Here is a 19,323-nt window from a genome sequence, read left to right on the forward strand (position 1 = left end):
GTTATTTTATAACAGGTTTTCATATTCACCTGTCAAACATGAGAACTCAAGCAATCCTCCTGCCTCAGCCTGCCAAGGGCTAGAGTACAGGTAGTATCACCAATGAAAGTCACTTAATAAGTTTTTTAACATCATATATTCTACATAATAATGTTTCATTATATTTTCATAAATGCACATAAGGTAGTTTGATCATATTCCCCTCCCCTTATACTTCCTTGCCCTTTTTTGTCTATTCTCAATGTGTTTCACTCCAGTTGATTACAGGGGCATAAGCAAGGGCTTATTTAGAGGAGCATGGACACCTTAGCAGGGGCCACACCACTGGAAAAGAAGTCTGTCTCCTCAGGACACCACTAACTGCCTGTAGATCCTCAAGGAGAGATGGAGCCCAAGAGCTCCTCTCCCCTGCTGCTGCTAACTGCCTATAAACCCTCAAGGGAGGTGGAGCCTGGGGAGACACACAGCCACCCTAACATGCACGTGTGCATACACACACACACACACACACACACACACACACACACACACACACACACACACACACGTGCCACATGCTCACGCACGCACCACACAGGTCTGACTTTGTTTTTATTAATGATTTGTTTTTGTGGTGCTAGGGATCAAATGTTGGTTCTCATGAATGCACCTTGCCTTAAATTTATGATACAAAGACTCCAAGGTTGTATTGTCAGGGAGCAGTGAAGCTATGTTTTTAACTGTGTGATCTGCATTGGAAAGCACTGCATTTCGATGTCATTTTTTTTCTGGCTTGACATACAGTATCTAAGCCTGGCCCATTGCAAGTGTTCTGTGTCATCCTGTGTGTATCTCAGGGTATTCACAGCATGTGTTCTGAGCAGGAGATCCTGCTGCAGTTCCTCTGAGGAGTGAGCTGTCTGTCTCCACTCTCAGCTGACAGTTTGAACAGGCTGGGTTAACTCCCTGGGACTTAATTTCTCCATCTATGAAATAAGAGCCCCAGACAGTTTTCTTGGAGGTCCTTTTTTACTCAGAAAGGATAAATAATCTTTTAAAAAGATGTTTCCCTCAGGGCATGGGATGTAGCTTTGTGGTAAAGTGATTGCCTAGCGTGCAGTGAGCCCTGGATTCTATCCCAGCACTAGGGGAAAAAATGGTAAGGGAGGAGGAATAGGAGGTGCCCACAACAACAACTCATTACTACTCTGGGAGAGGAGAATATTTACAAATGAAAGTAAGGCATGGTGTTCTAAACCTTTGATCCCAGAACTGGGGGCTAGGCAGAAAGATCCTAAACTGGAGGCTAGCCTGGGTAACACAGTGAAACCCTCTAAAAATAAAGAGGTTAACACATTTTGCATGTTGGCACAGGTCTATAATCCCAGAACTCAGGAAGAAGAGGCAAGAAGATGCAACAAGTTCCAGGCTAACTAGGGCTACACTGCCAGATTCTATTCCAAAAAATAAACAATAAAAGGCAAATAAGTCATGTGTATTTAATTCATTTTCATATTTCAAATGTTTTGTTGGCTCATTTTTTGTTTTTGTTTTTTTTTTGTTGCTGTTGTTCTGTTTTTGTTTTGTTTTTTTCTAGACAGGATTTTTCTGGGTAGCTTTGGAGGCTGTCCTGAAACTTACCTGTTCTGTAGACCAGGCTGGCCTCAAACTCAATAGCGATCCTCCTGTCTCTGCCTCCCGAGTGCTGGGATTAAAGGCGTGTGTCACCACTGCCTCTGCCACCACCACCACCACCACCCAGTTGTGGGTTTTGTTTTGTTTTGTTTTTGTTTTTGTTTTTTAAGATAGGGGGGTCTAACTATGTAGCCTTGACTGGCCTTGAGCTCACTTTGTAGACCAAGCTGATCTTGAACTAAAAAGATCCACCTGCCTCTGCCACTCAAGTGCTGGGATTAAAGGCGTGCGCCACCACACCTGGCCTTGGTTTTAAAAGCTGTAATGAAAAGAGTTGTCTATAAAGGTAGAATATACCGCAAAGCAGAAATGCCAACAGCCTAGTTTACCAGTTGTACATGAGAAAGTTAAAGCAACTCAACCTTTCCTAGATGTCTCTTTATCACAATGCTCCCTTATTTCCTTTAATTTTTAGAAAGTTGGAAGTAATACCTAAACGTGCTTCTGGACATTGGTGTTCAAATGGAGTTTTTGCTGAGAGTTTGAGTTACACAGAAACCATGGTTCGACTGACTCTGGATTTAATTGCCAAAAACAGCAATCTTAAACCCCGAAAAGAAGAAACCATCACACAGTGCCTGAAGAAAATAACGCACATAAATTTTTCAGACAGAAATATAGATTCAATTGTAAGAACTTTAAATTATTTTGTTTTTGCACAGTTAGCAATATAAACTTGATTGGTTTGAGGGCATGCCCAATATAATAATTCTATTTTAATTAAATTTGTTAGCTATATTTTTACTGGGAAGCTTTATATTATGTTCCTATTTTAATTTTCTTCTCTGGGTACTTAGCATATTAAGTTTATGTAAAATATAGCATTGTGTGTGTTTTACAAATATCTGTTAGACATATGTTGCTGTTTTCCTGGAATATGCTTGTTTTTGCACAGCCAACAGGATTTGGAAAACTATTGTTTTTGTACCACTCCAGAGCCTTGGAATACTTTTTAAGAATCAAAATGTTAAGGAATAAGCTAGGCACTCGCCTGTAACCCCAGTACTCCTGAGGCAGCAGGATATCAAGTTCAAAACCAGCCTGAGATATACAGTGAGACCTGTCTTGTGGCAGGGTTGGGGCAGGGGGGATTAAGAATTCAAAAATTCAACAGTGTATCCAAGGCCCTGTGTTTAATGCCAGTCATCCCTTCTCTCCAATAAAAGTTCAAAGGTGAAGTTTTTGCATACAATTTAATTATGTTAAAATATGTTATTCTGGTTTCTCTGTGTAGTCCTGGCTGTCCTGGTCCTCCTGCAAACCTGCCTCTGCTTCCCCAGTGCTGGGAGTAAAGGCATGCGACACAACAGCCTGGCTTGTTTTGTTCTTTTTTTTTTTTTTTTGAGACAGGGTCTCTCTATGTAGTCTTGGCTGTCCCGAAACTCCATTTGTATACCTGGCTGTCCTTGAACTCACAGAAATCCACCTGCCTTTGTCTCCCCTGTACTGGGATTAAAGATGTTTTGAAACTGTGTCTGGCTACTCATATAATTGCAATAGTGGGTCATAATGAACCCGTTTTCATTTTTATGAAGTCTGCAAGATATTACAAAGAAATGAAAGTTCAATAGCATTATCATAGTTATTTTTTTAATCCTCCCCCTTTTATTTGAGACAGGGTCTCACTCTCCTGCTCTCTAGCTTAGGGCTCACCATGTAGATCAGGTGGTCTTGAACTTATAGAGATCTACCTACTTCATCTTCTTCAGTGCTGAGTTCAAAGTTGTGTGTCTCCATACCTAACTTTAATCCATTACTCCTGACTATTGGAGGCTTTCCGTGGTATAAGCTGTAACAGTTTCATTCCAATCTGACAGAAAGATTAAGCCCTGATTTATAATGTTTGGACAATAATTTGTTCATTGTTTCAACTTCTAGGAGAGTCTAATTGCTTCCAAGGAAAATTGCTTAAGAAGTTCTTAAGAAATGAAATTTAATGGAAAAGTTACAGAATTCTAAAGCCCCAGATTCCTTTATGATTGTTACAGTCTTATTTTGAATGTGCTAAGTGCGGAGAGATGTTACTTTATAAGAGCCTTAGGGAGATTTGCAAAATGCCAAAGTGAACATTTTTCTTAAAACCCAAGTTCTTGAGCTTCCAGGGGAAAATAAATAGGACCTGTTTTGTTTTCTTTTCAGGATGACCTCTCTCTTTGCAAAAACCTGAGTGTTTTATATTTATATGATAACCGAATTAGTCGCATCACTAACCTGAATTATTCCACAAATCTGACCCACTTGTACCTGCAGAACAATTGCATTTCCTGCATCGACAACCTCAGGTCACTAAGGAAACTGCAAAAACTGTAAGTGCTTTTATTTGTGAATCTTCTTAATTGCTCTCTCTCTCTCTCTCTCTCTCTCTCTCTCTCTCTCTCTCTCTCTCTCTCTTTCTTGTGCATACTGTATGCAGGCAAGTATTTCCAATGTTTACATTAGTTTGCAAAGCTAAAGTATGATTAAGTCTGATTCTTACAAGTTTCATGGAATAGATCTCTCTTTTAATTTTACTCTATTATATGTAGTATATTCATATATAATGTGATAATTTATTTAAACCTGATAAGGTGGACATAGTGGCTCGTGCTTGTAATCCCAGCTCTCAGAAGTCTGGGGCAAGAGGATTTCTAGATGTTCAAAGCTAGCCTGGGCTACACAATGAAATCCTGTCTCAAAAATCACTGAAAAAAATTGACGATGTATATTACATATATACATATATGAGATATCCTAATGAAACCCATTGGTTTGTACAATTAATCAATGCTAACTGAAAAAATGTAAAAAAGTTAATGTATTCTAGACCAAATTAAATGTAACAATATAATTTGTGATTTAGATGAAACTTGCATAGGTTCAATAGAAAGATAACATTCTGTGCATATATTTTTATTTCTCTGTGTGTGTGCACACGTATGTGTACACATTCTTGTATGTGAAGGCAGGTGTGAGCATGTGGAGGTCAGAGAACAACCTCCAGAGTTGGTCCTCACCTCCCACCTTGTTTGAGGCAGGGTCTTCTTCATGTTCCAGGCTGGCTGACCCATGAGCTTCTGAGAATTCTTCTGTCTCCATCTCCCAATACACCCAAGGAGCTCCAAGATTACAGGTGCTCACTAACAAGACCACTTTATGTGGGTTCTGAGGGTTCAAACTAAGGTCCTAATGCTTGCAAAGCAAGTGTTTTACCCAGTGACCACCTCCCCTGCCCTTTTTGTTATAGTTTTATCAGGCTTAAAGTCCACAGCATTCTCAGAAAATCTATTTGAAGCCATGTCTGTGTTTTGCAGGTATCTGGGAGGCAATTACATTGCAGTCATAGAAGGTCTGGAAGGACTGGAAGAACTGAGAGAGCTTCATGTTGAAAGTCAGAGGCTTCCACTGGGAGAAAAGCTTCTGTTTGACCCTAGGACTCTCCATTCTCTGTCAGTAAGGCCATATTGAAAGTTTGGACAGAATGCAGTGACGGATAAGTCACGGTGGAGCAAGAGGGTGTATTGGAGTGTGTGCATAATCTTCCTGTTTATCTGCCCACTGAAAACTTGAGAGTTGACATTGATTTTCTCCTTCAGTCTCTCAGTATGACAGACAGTACTATAAAGCAGGGAGGTATGCCTACCTTTCTAACCAGAAGGACTGAAAGAAACGTGTGAGCAGGTTATGTGAACCGAAGTTCTAATACAGGCCCATAATGTGAGTGTTGCTATCATGGCTCATGTTTTTAAATTTTGGGGAAAACTTTAAGGAAAGGGAGTGGACAGTTATTTGGCAAGCTTTGTTTTTTAGGTATTTTGAGATACAAAACTCAGGTTTGTGGAGCCGGCCGTGTTGCTGGATAGCCAGTCTTCAAGGAGGTGTTACTGTGAAGTGAGATACAGGACTCACCCATGAGATTGACTGGTAGTCCTAATATCCACAGGGTCTTTGTCACACTACCTTCAGTTCCGGGCTAGGAGATTTATAAATGGGACAAAGTTGTCGAGATTTCATCAGTTTTGATTTCAAAGGCCCAGAAAGGAAGGAACATGTTTCTTAGACAACTGAGAAGTGGTCCTTTAAGTTAGGAAAGAAAGAAGTAACCTAGTTACCATGCCACCTGGTCCCCAGGGACTCCACTGTGTTGTCAGCGGCCACAGCTCAACCTCTACTGCTACAAGTAGACCAACCCCACTGCGGGGACAACTAGGCATGTTACCAATAAGTTCCCTGGGGCTTCTGTTCTTCCTGGGTAGAAAACATAAGAGCACGGAGAAGCTCTGCAAGTGTGGTCTGCGGCAGGCATTCGTTTTGTAAAGTGAATCCCAGCAGTGGGGATTGGGCCTAGGACCTGGTGCATAGTAAGTAGGTGCCCTGGAAATATTCCCGGTGTCCATAGCCCTCTTTTACTTTGTGTTTTTGGGATAGGGTCTCACTAATTTGCCCAGGCTTGCCTTGACCTTAGTCTAGCCTAGCTAGGCCTTGAACTTGTGATCCTTCTGCCTCCATCTCCTAAGTGATGAAGATTATAGGCTTTTGGTAGCTCCATGTTGGACAGTGGTGAGCTTTGGGTTTGGGGACCCTTAGCTCTTTAAGTATTACAGTTCTCACAGGAAACCTACAAAGTTGTGGTTCTGTAGCCCTTGAAACTACTGATGTGGCAGCTTCTGGGAAGGTCTGGGTATCAGGGTTCCTAAGCCCTTGCGGGCAGCCATCGTTACAACTCTTGGGTTTGGATATCTGAGATCCTTCTCCTTAAAGGCTTGGCAGTTCTTGAGAACTCTTCCAGTGCCCAGGTTCTTCAGTCTGTCCTCTGTAGCTATTCCAGTATCCTTCAGCTTAGCTTCCCATCATCTTCATCTGCCACACACTCTTCCCTTTGTTCCTGCACTGGCCATACTCTCAAGCTGCCTAGCTGCCTCTGCTGCTGTCAGCATGCAGCTAGCTGCCTTGCCCCTCTGCAGTTGTTAGCATGCAGCTAGATGCATTGCCACTTTTGCTGCTCTGCCTGGCAATTGGTCAGCTATTGCAGGTGCTGCTTTGCTGTTTCTGCAGCTTCCTACTTGCATTGCCATTTCAGCTCAAGATACTACAAATAGACAAGGAAAGGGAACCTGGTGTGCCAACAGCAGTGAGGAACACAGAATTCAGCTGGGAACTGTTTTACATAGCCATAAAAGGGATATTTAGACCAATCACAGCACAGCTTGCATGCAAATGAAGGTTTGTGTTTGCACACTTTGCATATAAATGGAGATTTGGGTCTGCACTGCTTTGAGTGTTTATCATCAGTGGCAGTGGTCCCTCTGCTGGGCCAGGAGGAGAAATTGCTTCCACTCTTGCCTTTATGGAAATGGTTGCAAGGTTATCTGCAGTTCACAGAGGTTTGTGTCAGCAAAACCAGGTATAAACTGTTGGAAACAGTCCTGCACCTTTAGGAGTAGGGCAATTAGCAGTAATCATTGTGTCGTTTTCTCAAGGTATCCATGAGTGTTAAAAGTAGTTGATGCTCGTTGGTATATGGGTAATCTGGCTGGGTAGTTGGTTGGCACACCTTTTGCTAAAGGTTGTCAGACAAGAAAGAATCCAACAGTCCATTATACCATCCCCCAATGTCTTCTGCTTATTTACAGAAAATGACCACCAGAAAGGAGTACTTGTGGCAGGACCTGTAAGACCTTGTTAACACTAACAGTGATCTTGTCAGACTCCAGCGCCTCCAAGAGGCATATTGTCTTTCTTCTAGTTTTATCTCAGAACACCACTGAAAACCTTTTCGCTAGTTTAGTTTTTGCACAGATTCAAGCAGATTCTGAAATTCTAAATATTAAAGCATCATTTTTTCCCAATTATCTCGCCTTAAAATGTATTAGTGGCAGAGTCAGAAATAGTGGCCAGTGGGGGGGGGGGGTGCAGGCAGGAATACAACCAAAGTCCATTATAGCATGTACAAAAATGTCATAATGAATTTATTACTTTGTACAAATAATAGAGACTAATCATAACTTCTAAATATCAGGAATTTTTTCTGAAGGTTGACTATATATGGCTGTCTTCATAGATAGATTTGACAGAGATTCCCAAGCCTCAAATACAGTATATTTGCCTTGTCATTTTATTAGCTAACACTGACATCATTATCTCAGTGCCTTCTGAACAAATGAATTATCAAGAGAAAACTAAAGAGGGAACAATAAAAGTAAAAACTAGACACCCTATCACATCAGGTCACCCAGCTTCTTCCCTGTATGATATTTAGCACAGAACAGTCATGTGATTAAACTGCAGTAAACATTTTTTGTCTACACTGAGCTGTCATTTTTACTAGTTGTGTTTTTTTTTTCTTTTTAATTTGTAGCTTTGCTACTTTATATTGTATTCTGGAGGAGGAACATAGAGTTTGTGGAAGGAACTAGAGATGAGAGTCAGCTACATCACACACTATGGTTCCAAAGTTTGTACTGAAAACATTGGAACAGAATCTGTGCCTTTGTTTCTTGCCTACAAAGTACCCTGAACCAACACCCTTGAAGCTGTAAAGGACCTGAGGCCTCTGCTTCTATCTGTAGTACTTAGGTGACTTACTAATGCTAACGTCATTGTTTTCCTTCCAGAAATCCCTCTCTATTTTGAATATCAGCAACAATAACATTGATGACATAAAAGACTTAGAGACACTGGAGAACCTTAATCACCTGATCGCAGTTGACAACCAGCTGATGCATGTGAAGGTAACTGGGCGGAAGTCAGCCTCAAGCTGACTTGGCATTGTGGTTTTAAGATATGCTTAGACATACTTATAAAATGTTACCTTTTAAAGAACTATTCTGTATTTATTCTAAAATTATCTTCTCAGTCTCTACTTCTTACATATAACTATTTGTATCTTCTTCCCTGTTTTCTCCTCTATATTCAACATCTGCATATTTTGCCAACCAAATGCAAATTTCTCTGAGGAGCTACATGCCTTTTTCTATCTACATTATTTGCCCATCAAGCTTTTTCTTTTAGAGGCAAAGTTTCTTCTTTTTTTTTTAACTCTATGCTCCCAAGGGATGAATTTCTAGGAACTATTACCACTCCTAGCCGACCCCTGATGCTATGTGGAAAAGTACAGAGACAGCAACTTATTCTAATTTGCACTAGCTAAGTACATGTCTTATTATATTATACCATACCATGTCATTACATTGATCATTCATCCAGCTATGTGTTGAACATTTCTATATTTGTCAGGCATTGTACTACAGAGGAAGGAAGGATTCAGTTTCAGGCCTCAAGAATGTACAAGCTGAACATAATGGCACATACCTGTAATCCCAACACTTGAAAGACAAAGAGTGTATGACTGATACAAGTTCAAGGTCAGCTTGGTCTATATAGCAGCACTGCCTCAAAAAGAAAAGAGAGCTAGATGGTGAACATGCCAGCCATAAGGGATAACAGATGTGTTTCTCTGAGACAGTCTGGAATGTTCAAAGAGGTCAGTTCACTATGGTAGGATCCCAGAGCTAGTCCTTGTTTCTGATACATTACAGGTGCCCCAAAAGTTCAGTATCACAGAAGTAACCCTACAATATGAGATCAGAAAAAAGACATATCACTTCTTGGCATTTTGGCTAAGATCAAGTTTAGAAAGAAAAGGCATAGGAACCAGATCACAAGTTCCTTACAGGACATAATTATGACCCAGTTCTAAGTGCAGAGATGTCAGTCATTGGAAGGAATATTTTTCAAAAGGATTTTCAAAATGAATGAGTTTCAAGAATAAAAGCAAAGACAGGAGTTGGGAAGCTATTAGAGGCAACAAGTAGGATAATGTATTTGAGAAAAGGAGATGATGGTTGCTTGGAGATGAAGAGGAGTGGGTGTGTTGGGGTGTATTTTTAGGTAGAACCCATAGAATTTTCAGGGTGCAAGAATAAAATGTTAAGCACTCTATCCTAGCTTAAAAAAACTAAAGACATAGAAAAATTTATTTAATGACATTGTAGCAGGAATTTCCCCAAATTTCTAGGGGGGGAATGCATATCCAGAAAGATAGGACAAGAAAAATGACTCTTTCACATTGTAGTATAGTTAAAATGTCAAAAGTATAGAACAAAGAAGGGATATTGAAATCTGCAAGAGAAATGCCAAGTTGCTTACAAAATATGAACCTATTAGAAAAATGTGAAAAAAAATGCCTAGACTAAATTATTTGAATCTGAATATAGACCCTACCCAGGACATATCTGAACAAACTTTTGTGCTTTAAGTCTTCTCCTGAAGGCTGAGTCAAAGATAGTCTTGGAGCCTGGCATCGGAACATTAACTTCTTTCTTTGTATGTATTCTGAATCCAAGATCTCTATGTTATGGCTTCAAGTTTGTCATTCTTTTTGCCCTAACCTACTGGTAAATGCTATGCCTTGGGGACGAAGTCTCCCATGCCATGAATAAGGTCACCGACTTCATCCAAAAGGTTGTCAGAAACAGACAGCTTTGTGCCATGGGGGAAAGGCAGCCATCGTTAGAGAAAGCGACACACCACGATAATTACCTGAAGTGCTCAGCACTTACAGAGCAGCTGCCTCTGGACAGACACCAGCAGGCCCACAAATGAGCCACACACAGAAACCAGTAAGTGTAGTTAGCTACACAGGGAAGTAGGATGTGAAAATGATTGCTTCTGCTGAGAACTTAGCTAGGCGTCTCTAAAAATAAAAATTCAGAATTTAAATTCAAATGTATAATTATAAATGAACTCTATAGTCACTCTTTTTATTAAATATCATAATAAATTCTAATAATAAAAATTATTATATTATAATTATAATAAGAAATCCTGTTTATCTTCTTCATGGATTTTTATGTAGTATCATAAAGTAAAAAATAATGGCATTTACAGTATATTTTGACATGGAAGATCATTTTTTTAAAAAATAGAAAAATAATGATCTCTTAGAATGATTGTTACTAAGTCTTCCAATCAAGATTGCTACTTGAACAATGAAAAAGAAGACTAGCTATCAAGGAGAATTTTCCTAAAAACACATGTAGGGAAAAAGAAACTACAAAGCTATCCAGACTACTGAAATCTTTGTGCTCTGTGGGGGAAAAAAAAAGAAAAGAAGAAAGAATTGAGTTGCTAGGAAACACAGACACTCATGGACCATGACCATGTCCTCATTTACTGATGGCCCAAGAGCCTATGGGAAGTGAGTGCATTAGAAGCCAAGGCACAACCAAGGCTTCAGGACATAGCCATAGCTTCTGTCACTGCCTACCTGGAACCCCATCCCTTCCCTTCACTCTCCAGACCTACAGCTGTCAGGGAGTCCTTCGGCCATGTTGCTCTCAGCCTGCCCTCATCTCTCCAAAGCTGATCCAAGTCAGGGACTTGTAGGCAAGAGTAAATGAAAAGGGTGGGTAAGATGCAGAAGAGGAAGTACAAGAAAGAAAATCATCGTTCCTTTTCTTCCCATGTGTGTGTGTATACCCCTTGAATAAAGAATGTCTTCACAACCTGATCCATGCAGCCTTTTGCCTTTAATTCCTAACCTGCTTCTAACACGACATCCTCTGCTCTCTACTGTTTATTCATCTCTCTTCATTCATTGAAAATACCTACCTTGTGGCAGTCCCAGCCAGGCAATGGTGGAGACAACAGCCAGCATGGAACACACACGAATCCCTGGCCAGTCCTTAAGAACTCTTAGTATTAAAGGGAAGGAAAACCAGGGGCAAAAGCCATGTAAAAATTGCACCAGTGCCACGAGGTGATCCTGAACGCTTGTAGTGGGAAGATTCTCATTAACTGGTGAGGATAGCAAACTTCCTTGAGAAGGATTAGCTGAAGTGAGATCTTAGAGGCCAGGGAATGGCCCACTACAGCAAACATATGCATTTCAAACAGAGGCACATGAAGCTGAGAGAGTGAAGGCAGAACACAGCCCAAAGAGACGCTGTGGACCGACTAGCTGCCTTGGCTATAATACAGTTCTGTGTTTATTCTAAGAGCACCAGGAGCCACTGAAGGTGTGAAGTAATTAGATGTTAGCATTCTGAAAAGATTCTGCTTAACTAGGGTGTGAAGAACAGATTGGAAGAATACAGGACAACTAAGAAATGAGAAGTAGTAGAAACCTTAACGCTTCGGTGGAAATGGAGTGAACAAACCAGAGAAATGTTTGGAGAATAAAGTGAGCAAGACTTGGTTCTAAGTTGGATTTAGGGAATATTGAGCAGTGTAAACAAGATATAAAAAACTCTAGAGTCAGGTTTGGGGATTAAGAAGACGATGAATGTTGGTCATGCAGTCGGAGTGTCTTTGAGACATTCCAGAAAAACAAACAAATAGTTGTATGTGTGAGGCTACATACAGCACAGAGGTCAGATGACTGTAGGACTCTTCAGCATATTGGCTGTTAATGCAAATACCACCATGGATACAAACATGGCAGGAGGAATTATTTTCTGTGAAGGTTTAAGTAAATGGCCATAGTGGTGGACTACAAGAAGAAAACTTGTTTTGTGAATGTAGCCTCTTTTGTGAGTCAAGGAAGAAAACCAAACATTGTTTTTGAAGGAGCAGATGTCAAGTATAGAAAAGTCACAGGTTCCTGGAGGCTCTGTGTAGCCTTCTGGAATGGAGAACCCAACAGGATAAGTGAATGGTCCACAGATTATGATGCCCCAAAAAACTGAGACTTAAAAATTCCATGCTTGGTAACATTTTATTCCTTGATATGGCTCTCAGGACCTTGTCAGCCTGTGGGAGTGCCCAGGGATTGAGAAAAGAAGGAATTGGTCTAAACCCTTAGAGCCTCACATGGAGTCTGAGCTCAGAGCAGCAGCAGTCATGATTTCTTCATCAGACACGATGCTCAGGACATGCACTTAAACAAGGACCCTTGTGATTCCTTTTTAAAATTTAAAATTACATTTATTCTTGTGTGTGTGTGTGTGTGTGTAGCATGTATGTTGTGCAGAGGACAACTTGCGAGAGTTTTCTCCTTCAGTCACGTGGGACCCCAAAGCTGAACTCAGGTAGTCAGGCTTAATGACAAGCTCTTTACCTGCTGAGCCATCCCACAGACCCCCTTGGTGATTCACATGCACAAAGAACTTTGAGAGGCTAGTCAAGGGGTCTGGTGATGGTAGATAAAAGAAAGGCTAAGGGCCAGAGAAGGAAGACCAGATATGAAGATGTAACAGAAGACCCCAGAGGAGGCAGCCGGGATCAAAAGGCTGATTAGTGGGGAAAGAAAGGGCACTCTTACTTCATTGAGAAAAGTGAAAACGGGAAAAGAGGTGTGAGGACACAGGCTGCGTCCCCTGGTAAAGCACGGACCAAGGTCAGCTACTGAGAAGGAGAGCAAAGAGAAGTTTCAAGCCTGATGACGATGATAATCATAATAATAATAATAATAAATCTTAAGTCATGGGGCTCGCCTTTAAATGACATTTCATGACTTTTTGCTTTGCGTTTCTTTCCTGTAACTGCCTTAAACAGGCATGTATCAATGTATAAAGACACCAAATATTTTAATGATTTATAATTCAACACACATTTATACATATGAACTTTACTACACCAACATTATCCAAGTTGCTAATGCTATACAAAGTCAAATGCATGTCCAAAAATGCAAACAAAACAAATCTTGGAAGAAAAACAACAAAAATCCTTAATCTTTGCCACAGTTTTTATGTCTGCAAAGTTTGCCAAATCAATAAAACGACCTGAGTTCATCCCACAGTCAGATTCATTAGTGATTTACTTCATTGGTTTTCTGATGACCATTTATCATGAGGTACAGAACCTTTAGAATAAATGGGAAAAATAAAAAACTTGTCATGCTTGCCTCTTCTATAAACTAAATGTTTGATTTATAATACACAAACGAACAAACCACCATGGCCTGTCATGTTTTCTTAGTTTCTAATTTATTCAACCTCTGCTCAATATTGATCCTGGCAAGCAAGCATGGCCCAAAGATAAATTTATTCATTCCACACTTTAGTCAGGAACAAGCCAAAAATTATAGATTTTCTCAGGAAGATGATGACAGGCAGTCAGAGGAATGACAAATGGCTGTCTTTAGACTTAGTAAGGACAGTTGGGCCAGACGTTTCCGATAAAGATTGGAACATACTGGTCAAATACAGGTTCATCACCGTCATCATTAAAGCGAAGAACACGGCATGCTCCAGACACCCATGCAGGGCCGGTACCAGCCTGCAGGGGAAAGGGAATTGGCTCCTCAGAGTTTTACCACACTCCTCTAAGCGATAGCATGACATGATCATTTATCAAACAGAGACTGTCCAGAGAAGTGTCTGGTTCCCTGAGTAATTTATTGAAGGCCAGGGGAGTGAAAGCATTTTATGAAGGACAGGAAGGCAATGAACAACCAGAGCGTATCCAAAGGGTAATCGTATTTCAGAGCAGGATTAGTTTAGCCTTAAGTAAACATACACTGGAGGGAGTGTGTCCAGGGTCATTTATCAAGTGAGGAATAATTAACAAAACTCAAAGCATTGTTTTATCTGTATCGGTCTAAAGTTCTCTTGTTATGGACATCGTATGAAACATACAGCACACAGTCCCTTCCTCGTGGCTTTTACAGGAAGAGAAATACAGAACTCTTGCATAAAATATTCATGGCTATGTTAAATGTGGAACACATGTTTAAGAAAGAGCAGGATCTAAGGTCCAAGAATGAGGGCTAAGGTTATAATTTTGGAGACCACTTTGCTACGTGAAGATAATGACTTGTTGGTCAATGGGTCAGAAGTTTAGTCTTTAAATTTCACTATTAGTCAAAATTAAGAGAAAGGGACTCAGCTGAAGAACAGCAGGGCAGGCAAAAGGCAGAAAATGAACATATGCACTAGCTTACCTGTTTTGTTCTGAGCACTTTATATGTCATGGCAATTAATTCTAATTGTAGCCACTTTATAAAGACAAGAAGCCAGGCACAGTGACACACCCCTTTAATCCCAGCACTCGGGAGGCAGAGGCAGGCAGATCTCTGTTAGTTTGAGGCCAGCCTGGTCTATAAGAGCTAGTTCCAGGACAACCCCCAAAGCCACAGAGAAACCCTGTCTATAAAAACAAAAATAAAAACAAAAAAAAAAAAAGAGGAAAGGGAGAAAGCAAGAAAAGGAATGGCAGAAAGATAAAGATTTGGTTCGGGGTTTGACACTTGTTGGGAAAAGCAGTGCAATAGTAAGAAAGAGGAGGTAGGAAGGGTCACCAGAAAGCCACTTCTGAGGTACTACTCACCTGTCCCCCTCACCGCCATGTGACCCGAACACCATGGACTATGTTAGTTTTTCCTGTAATATCAATGAGTCATTTTCTGGAAAACTATAAAAGCATGCAGATGGTTATCACAAAAGATAGGACACTTTTTATCCCAGCCCTCAGGAGGCAGGGGCAGGTGGATCTCTGTGACTTCTAGGCCAGCCTGGTCTACAGAGTGAGTGCCAGGCCAGTGAGGGGTAAATAATGAGACCCTATCAAAAAAGCAGCAACAAAAGAAAGAGAAAGAAAGAAAGAAAGAAAGAAAGAAAGAAAGAAAGAAGAAAATCGCAGCTACAGTAAGATCATAATTTCAAAAGAAGTCCCTATGCCTCCCAAAGATCGGAAGGGCATGTAACAATGTGTCCAATGTGATCTTTGGGTGATAATTATATTTTCTGTTTTGCAGTTTGACAGGATTTTCCCACATTCTTCATTTAAAAAAAGGCAACAATGTATATTGCCTATAATGCTGACAGACTCTTCAATGTTTATTGATTTGATGAACCAATGAGTTTTACTGGGGGGACTTAAAGGAAGATGGGGGAGGAGTTATTTACAGGAGCAGAAAGGACTCAAAGGCAGCTGCACCACCAAAGATCCTCTCCTGTACATGTGACACTACTGAAATCTGGAAGCCTGGAGCACATGGCACAGCCTGCAGGCTGGAGAGGGTCTAGGCAGCTCTGTTGCTCCCTGCTTCTTCCAGACACGGCTAATGGAGTGTTCACTCACTACTTTCCCATTGCCTCAGTGTGTAAACCCTTATGAATCCCACTGAGAACTGGGTATCTTCTGGAGAAAATGTGTTTTCTTAGCTATAGATTGGGTTGACTTAAGGTCAACATGATCAAGAGCAGTGCTGTGATCACCAACTTAAGACAGCCCATTTTGCCTCCTCTTTAGCTACCCCACTTCTGGTATAGACAAAGCTGGTGGTAGCACCTGTTCTACTTGAAGAGCTAGAACTCCATAAAAAGCAGTCACTGCCTTCAAAAAGCAGTTGGCATGAGAAGTACTGATAATTAGGAAATCCCATGCCTTCCTTTTTCTTCCCTGATTATAGGATTTGGAGACTTTACTGAAAAAACTGATGAAGCTGTGGAAAATGGATCTAAATGGAAATCCTGTTTGTCTTAAACCAAAATACAGGGACAAACTGATACTGATGTCCAACTCACTGGGTGAGTAGTGTTGTACATTTATCCAACTTTCTTAGAGAAAAGCACTTGTTTAGTTTTTAAGTTACTTTATCATCAAGCTTTCAGAAATATACATATCTGGCTCTAGAAGTTGTCCAACTTAAATTTATATGTTTGAATAACAGCAAAGGTAAAAACAGGAAGTAATACTTGAAAATTTTTCTATTCATAAATATACACCAGGCACACTTTTAGGAGAACATGTGGCCACTACCTACAAAACTGGTTAGCCACAAATGTGTTAAACTTTCCTTTGAACATGTCCCTGTCAGGTCCTTAGACTCCTTAACTCTTGGTCCTGCAGATAAACTGATCAAAGTTTGCTCATGTGTCATTTGCCAGATAATAACCCTTCATTGTAAAGGGGACTGGTGAGTTGCTTTATAAAATCCTTACAAACAATAACTTCCTAAGTCTGCCCTGCATTGGGGAAAGTGGGCCAAAACACTTGGTTGGTGGAGCCAAGTGCCATGTCACAAAGGAGCCTTGTGAGAGAGTTTCCTGGAGCAGAACTCTGGGGCATGCCATACTTGAATATAAGAATTAAAAAAAAAAGACAAAAAAACCTAAAATATGACAAAACGACTTCAAAACTCATAGCTAGCTAATCACAATGCGGTAATTCTCTAGTGTGGGGAAAAGCAGATCAAATAATGTACATTACGTGTGTGTGTGTGTGTGAGTTCGAGCACGCATGCATAGCCCACAAAGGTAGGGAACAAACAGTACGTGGAGATGAGTGGTGTTATGTCTTAAAAGTTCTCCAGATGACTCTGCTCCACATTCCTACCGTCTCACTCCTCTGATGCCACACAGAACTGCACAAAAAACATTTCTTCATATGCAAGATTGTAAAAGGCATAGAGATAAGTCTATTGGTTTCTGAAAGCAAATATTATTCCAAGTTTGTCTTATGTAAGCCTTCTTTGTATAACACACTTTGTGACTACAAGATTAATACTTTAGAAGCACAAGCTGACAGACTTCAGTGGTAGAGGGCTTGCCCAGTATGCACAAGCCCCAAGTTCTATCCCTAGCATTACAGAAAAAAAAATAGAGAAGAAAAAAATAATCACTCCTAATCTCACTGTAGCTCTTGTGTTAAAACTTTAGTGTATGTCATCCAAATCTATGCACATATAGACACATAGAAAATCATTTGATTTTTGTCTTTGCTATTCTCATTTTTCTTCTTTTCACCAAGTTTAAAACAAAATAACAACAATAATAATAAAAGTTAAAAGAATATTGGACCATTTCATGTTTTACAATTTACCCAGTCCTCAATTAAGTCAACAAATGCTACGTATTTGTTTTACATATCATTAAAATGAAATAAATCTCACTAACCAATGTCAGTTACCTGCTTTTTCTATCCTAAATCACTTCTATGCATAAGAGCCTTATGCAAGATTATGTGCTAAAAATGACATGGAATCAGATTACTCAAGACAATATATATACATATATGTGATAATATATATGTATGTATATATTACTCAAGACAATGTATATATTCACCCCAAATACACTAGCACACTATATAATTATCACAAGGGCAAACATGTAAAGACATCAGTAAAGACAAGCAGTTGAGAAAACTGAGCATAAAATGAGCATAAAACAATGATCTTTATGGTGGCAAAACATCTTGCCAACTTCTTTGGGGGGGGGCAGGGGTGGTTCCAGACAGGGTTTCTCTGTGGCATTGGAGGCTGTCCTGGAAATAGCTCTTGTAGACCAGACTGGTCTCAAATTCATAGAGATCCGCCTGCCTCTGCCACCCGAGTGCGGGATTAAAGGCGTACGCCACCAACGCCCGGCTTTGCCAACTTCTTAACCTACCATTTGCAAAGTGTTGTCATTCAGCTAAGAAAGGTATAGAAAACATGAATTGATTATACCTTCAGAGACTACGGCCACAGTTAGAAAATACATTACATTGCAGTGAGCTATTTGGAGAAAGAGCATGTTTACATCACTTACATGATGGGTTACAGTTGTCCTGTTGGTAGCTAGCCATCTCTGCTTAAGTTAGACATTATCACAGGTGTGCCTGTACAGGATGGACGTGACACTTCCGGAGCCAGGACTCTCACTGCTCCTGGAACCTCCTGAGGTGTAGGAGTCCATCACCTGTGGATAAGAAACAGACTACCATGTTCTCGGTTCTATCAATTATTTTGTACCTTAAATACAACCCAGTGTTACAAGTATTTAAGTAGCAGCATTTATACTTTCAGCAGTAGGAATGGCATTTTATCAGAGTATTCTCAGATTCCCCGAAAGAACTTGACCAAATAAAGTTTGCTGTTTCCTATGACATTCTGAACTCAGTGGGAGACATCACACATATGGTGAAAGGTAGTCTAAAAACTATGCAGATCCATTGTTAGAAAAGATGGTCTGTTTATTAAATAAAGGCTACACAAACCACTTTATTTATGTGACACAAAGTATAATAGAGGTCAAACAAAGTAAGGGACTTGTTCAGTATCCTATAGAATATCCCATATGTAACAAATTGTCACCCACCACAGTGTTTAAAGAAAGACATACTAAAATGCTTAATATATAATATATATGTTTGAAACAGGATCTTTTTTTTTTTTGGTTTTTTTGAGACATGGTTTTTCTGTGTAGCTTTGGAGCCTATCCTGGCACTCGTTCTGGAGACCAGGCTGGCCTCGAACTCACAGAGATCCACCTGCCTCTGCCTCCCAAGTGCTGGGATTAAAGGCATGCACAACTACTCCTGGTTATAATAAAATATTTTAAAAGTAGTATGTGAAGCTTTATCCATAGAGATATCCATTTTGTATAAGATACTCATCTATACACATAAATATAGAAATAAATATATAATAAATACATGAACACACATAGAAACAAAAATATTGCCAATAAGTACTTTAAAGTAGCATCTATCAGTGTGTACAAATGTTTAGTTATCATTACAGAATAAATTTTGATTTTTTTGGTATTTTTATATTTTTCCAAATATCTTACACCATACAAAAATGTCTTGTGTAATTGAAGAACCTGAATTTTAAAGCCTCTTTTAAAGGACAAAGTGTAAAGATAGCTGAATTCTGACCTCCTAGAACCAACAGGCCAGTTCTGGAGGCTGGTCCTATTACAGCCCACAGGCCATCTATAATAAGCATTATTAAGGCTGTAT

General features: G+C 40.0%; 1 protein-coding gene across 1 annotated transcript in view; it reads left to right on the plus strand.

The window, feature by feature from the left end:
* Positions 1-2,174: 2,174 nt before the first annotated feature.
* The window catches only part of Ppp1r42 (protein phosphatase 1 regulatory subunit 42), a 33,197-nt gene continuing 16,048 nt past the window's right edge, over positions 2,175-19,323 (plus strand). Inside the window, exons 1-5 of the mRNA XM_035439008.1 lie at positions 2,175-2,303; positions 3,814-3,980; positions 4,965-5,103; positions 8,265-8,381; positions 16,007-16,124. Coding sequence (XP_035294899.1) covers positions 2,175-2,303; positions 3,814-3,980; positions 4,965-5,103; positions 8,265-8,381; positions 16,007-16,124 — 670 coding nt within the window. The remainder of the gene's footprint in view (positions 2,304-3,813; positions 3,981-4,964; positions 5,104-8,264; positions 8,382-16,006; positions 16,125-19,323) is intronic.

This window comes from Cricetulus griseus, chromosome 2, assembly GCF_003668045.3.
Source record: "Cricetulus griseus strain 17A/GY chromosome 2, alternate assembly CriGri-PICRH-1.0, whole genome shotgun sequence".
Lineage (NCBI taxonomy): Eukaryota > Metazoa > Chordata > Mammalia > Rodentia > Cricetidae > Cricetulus > Cricetulus griseus.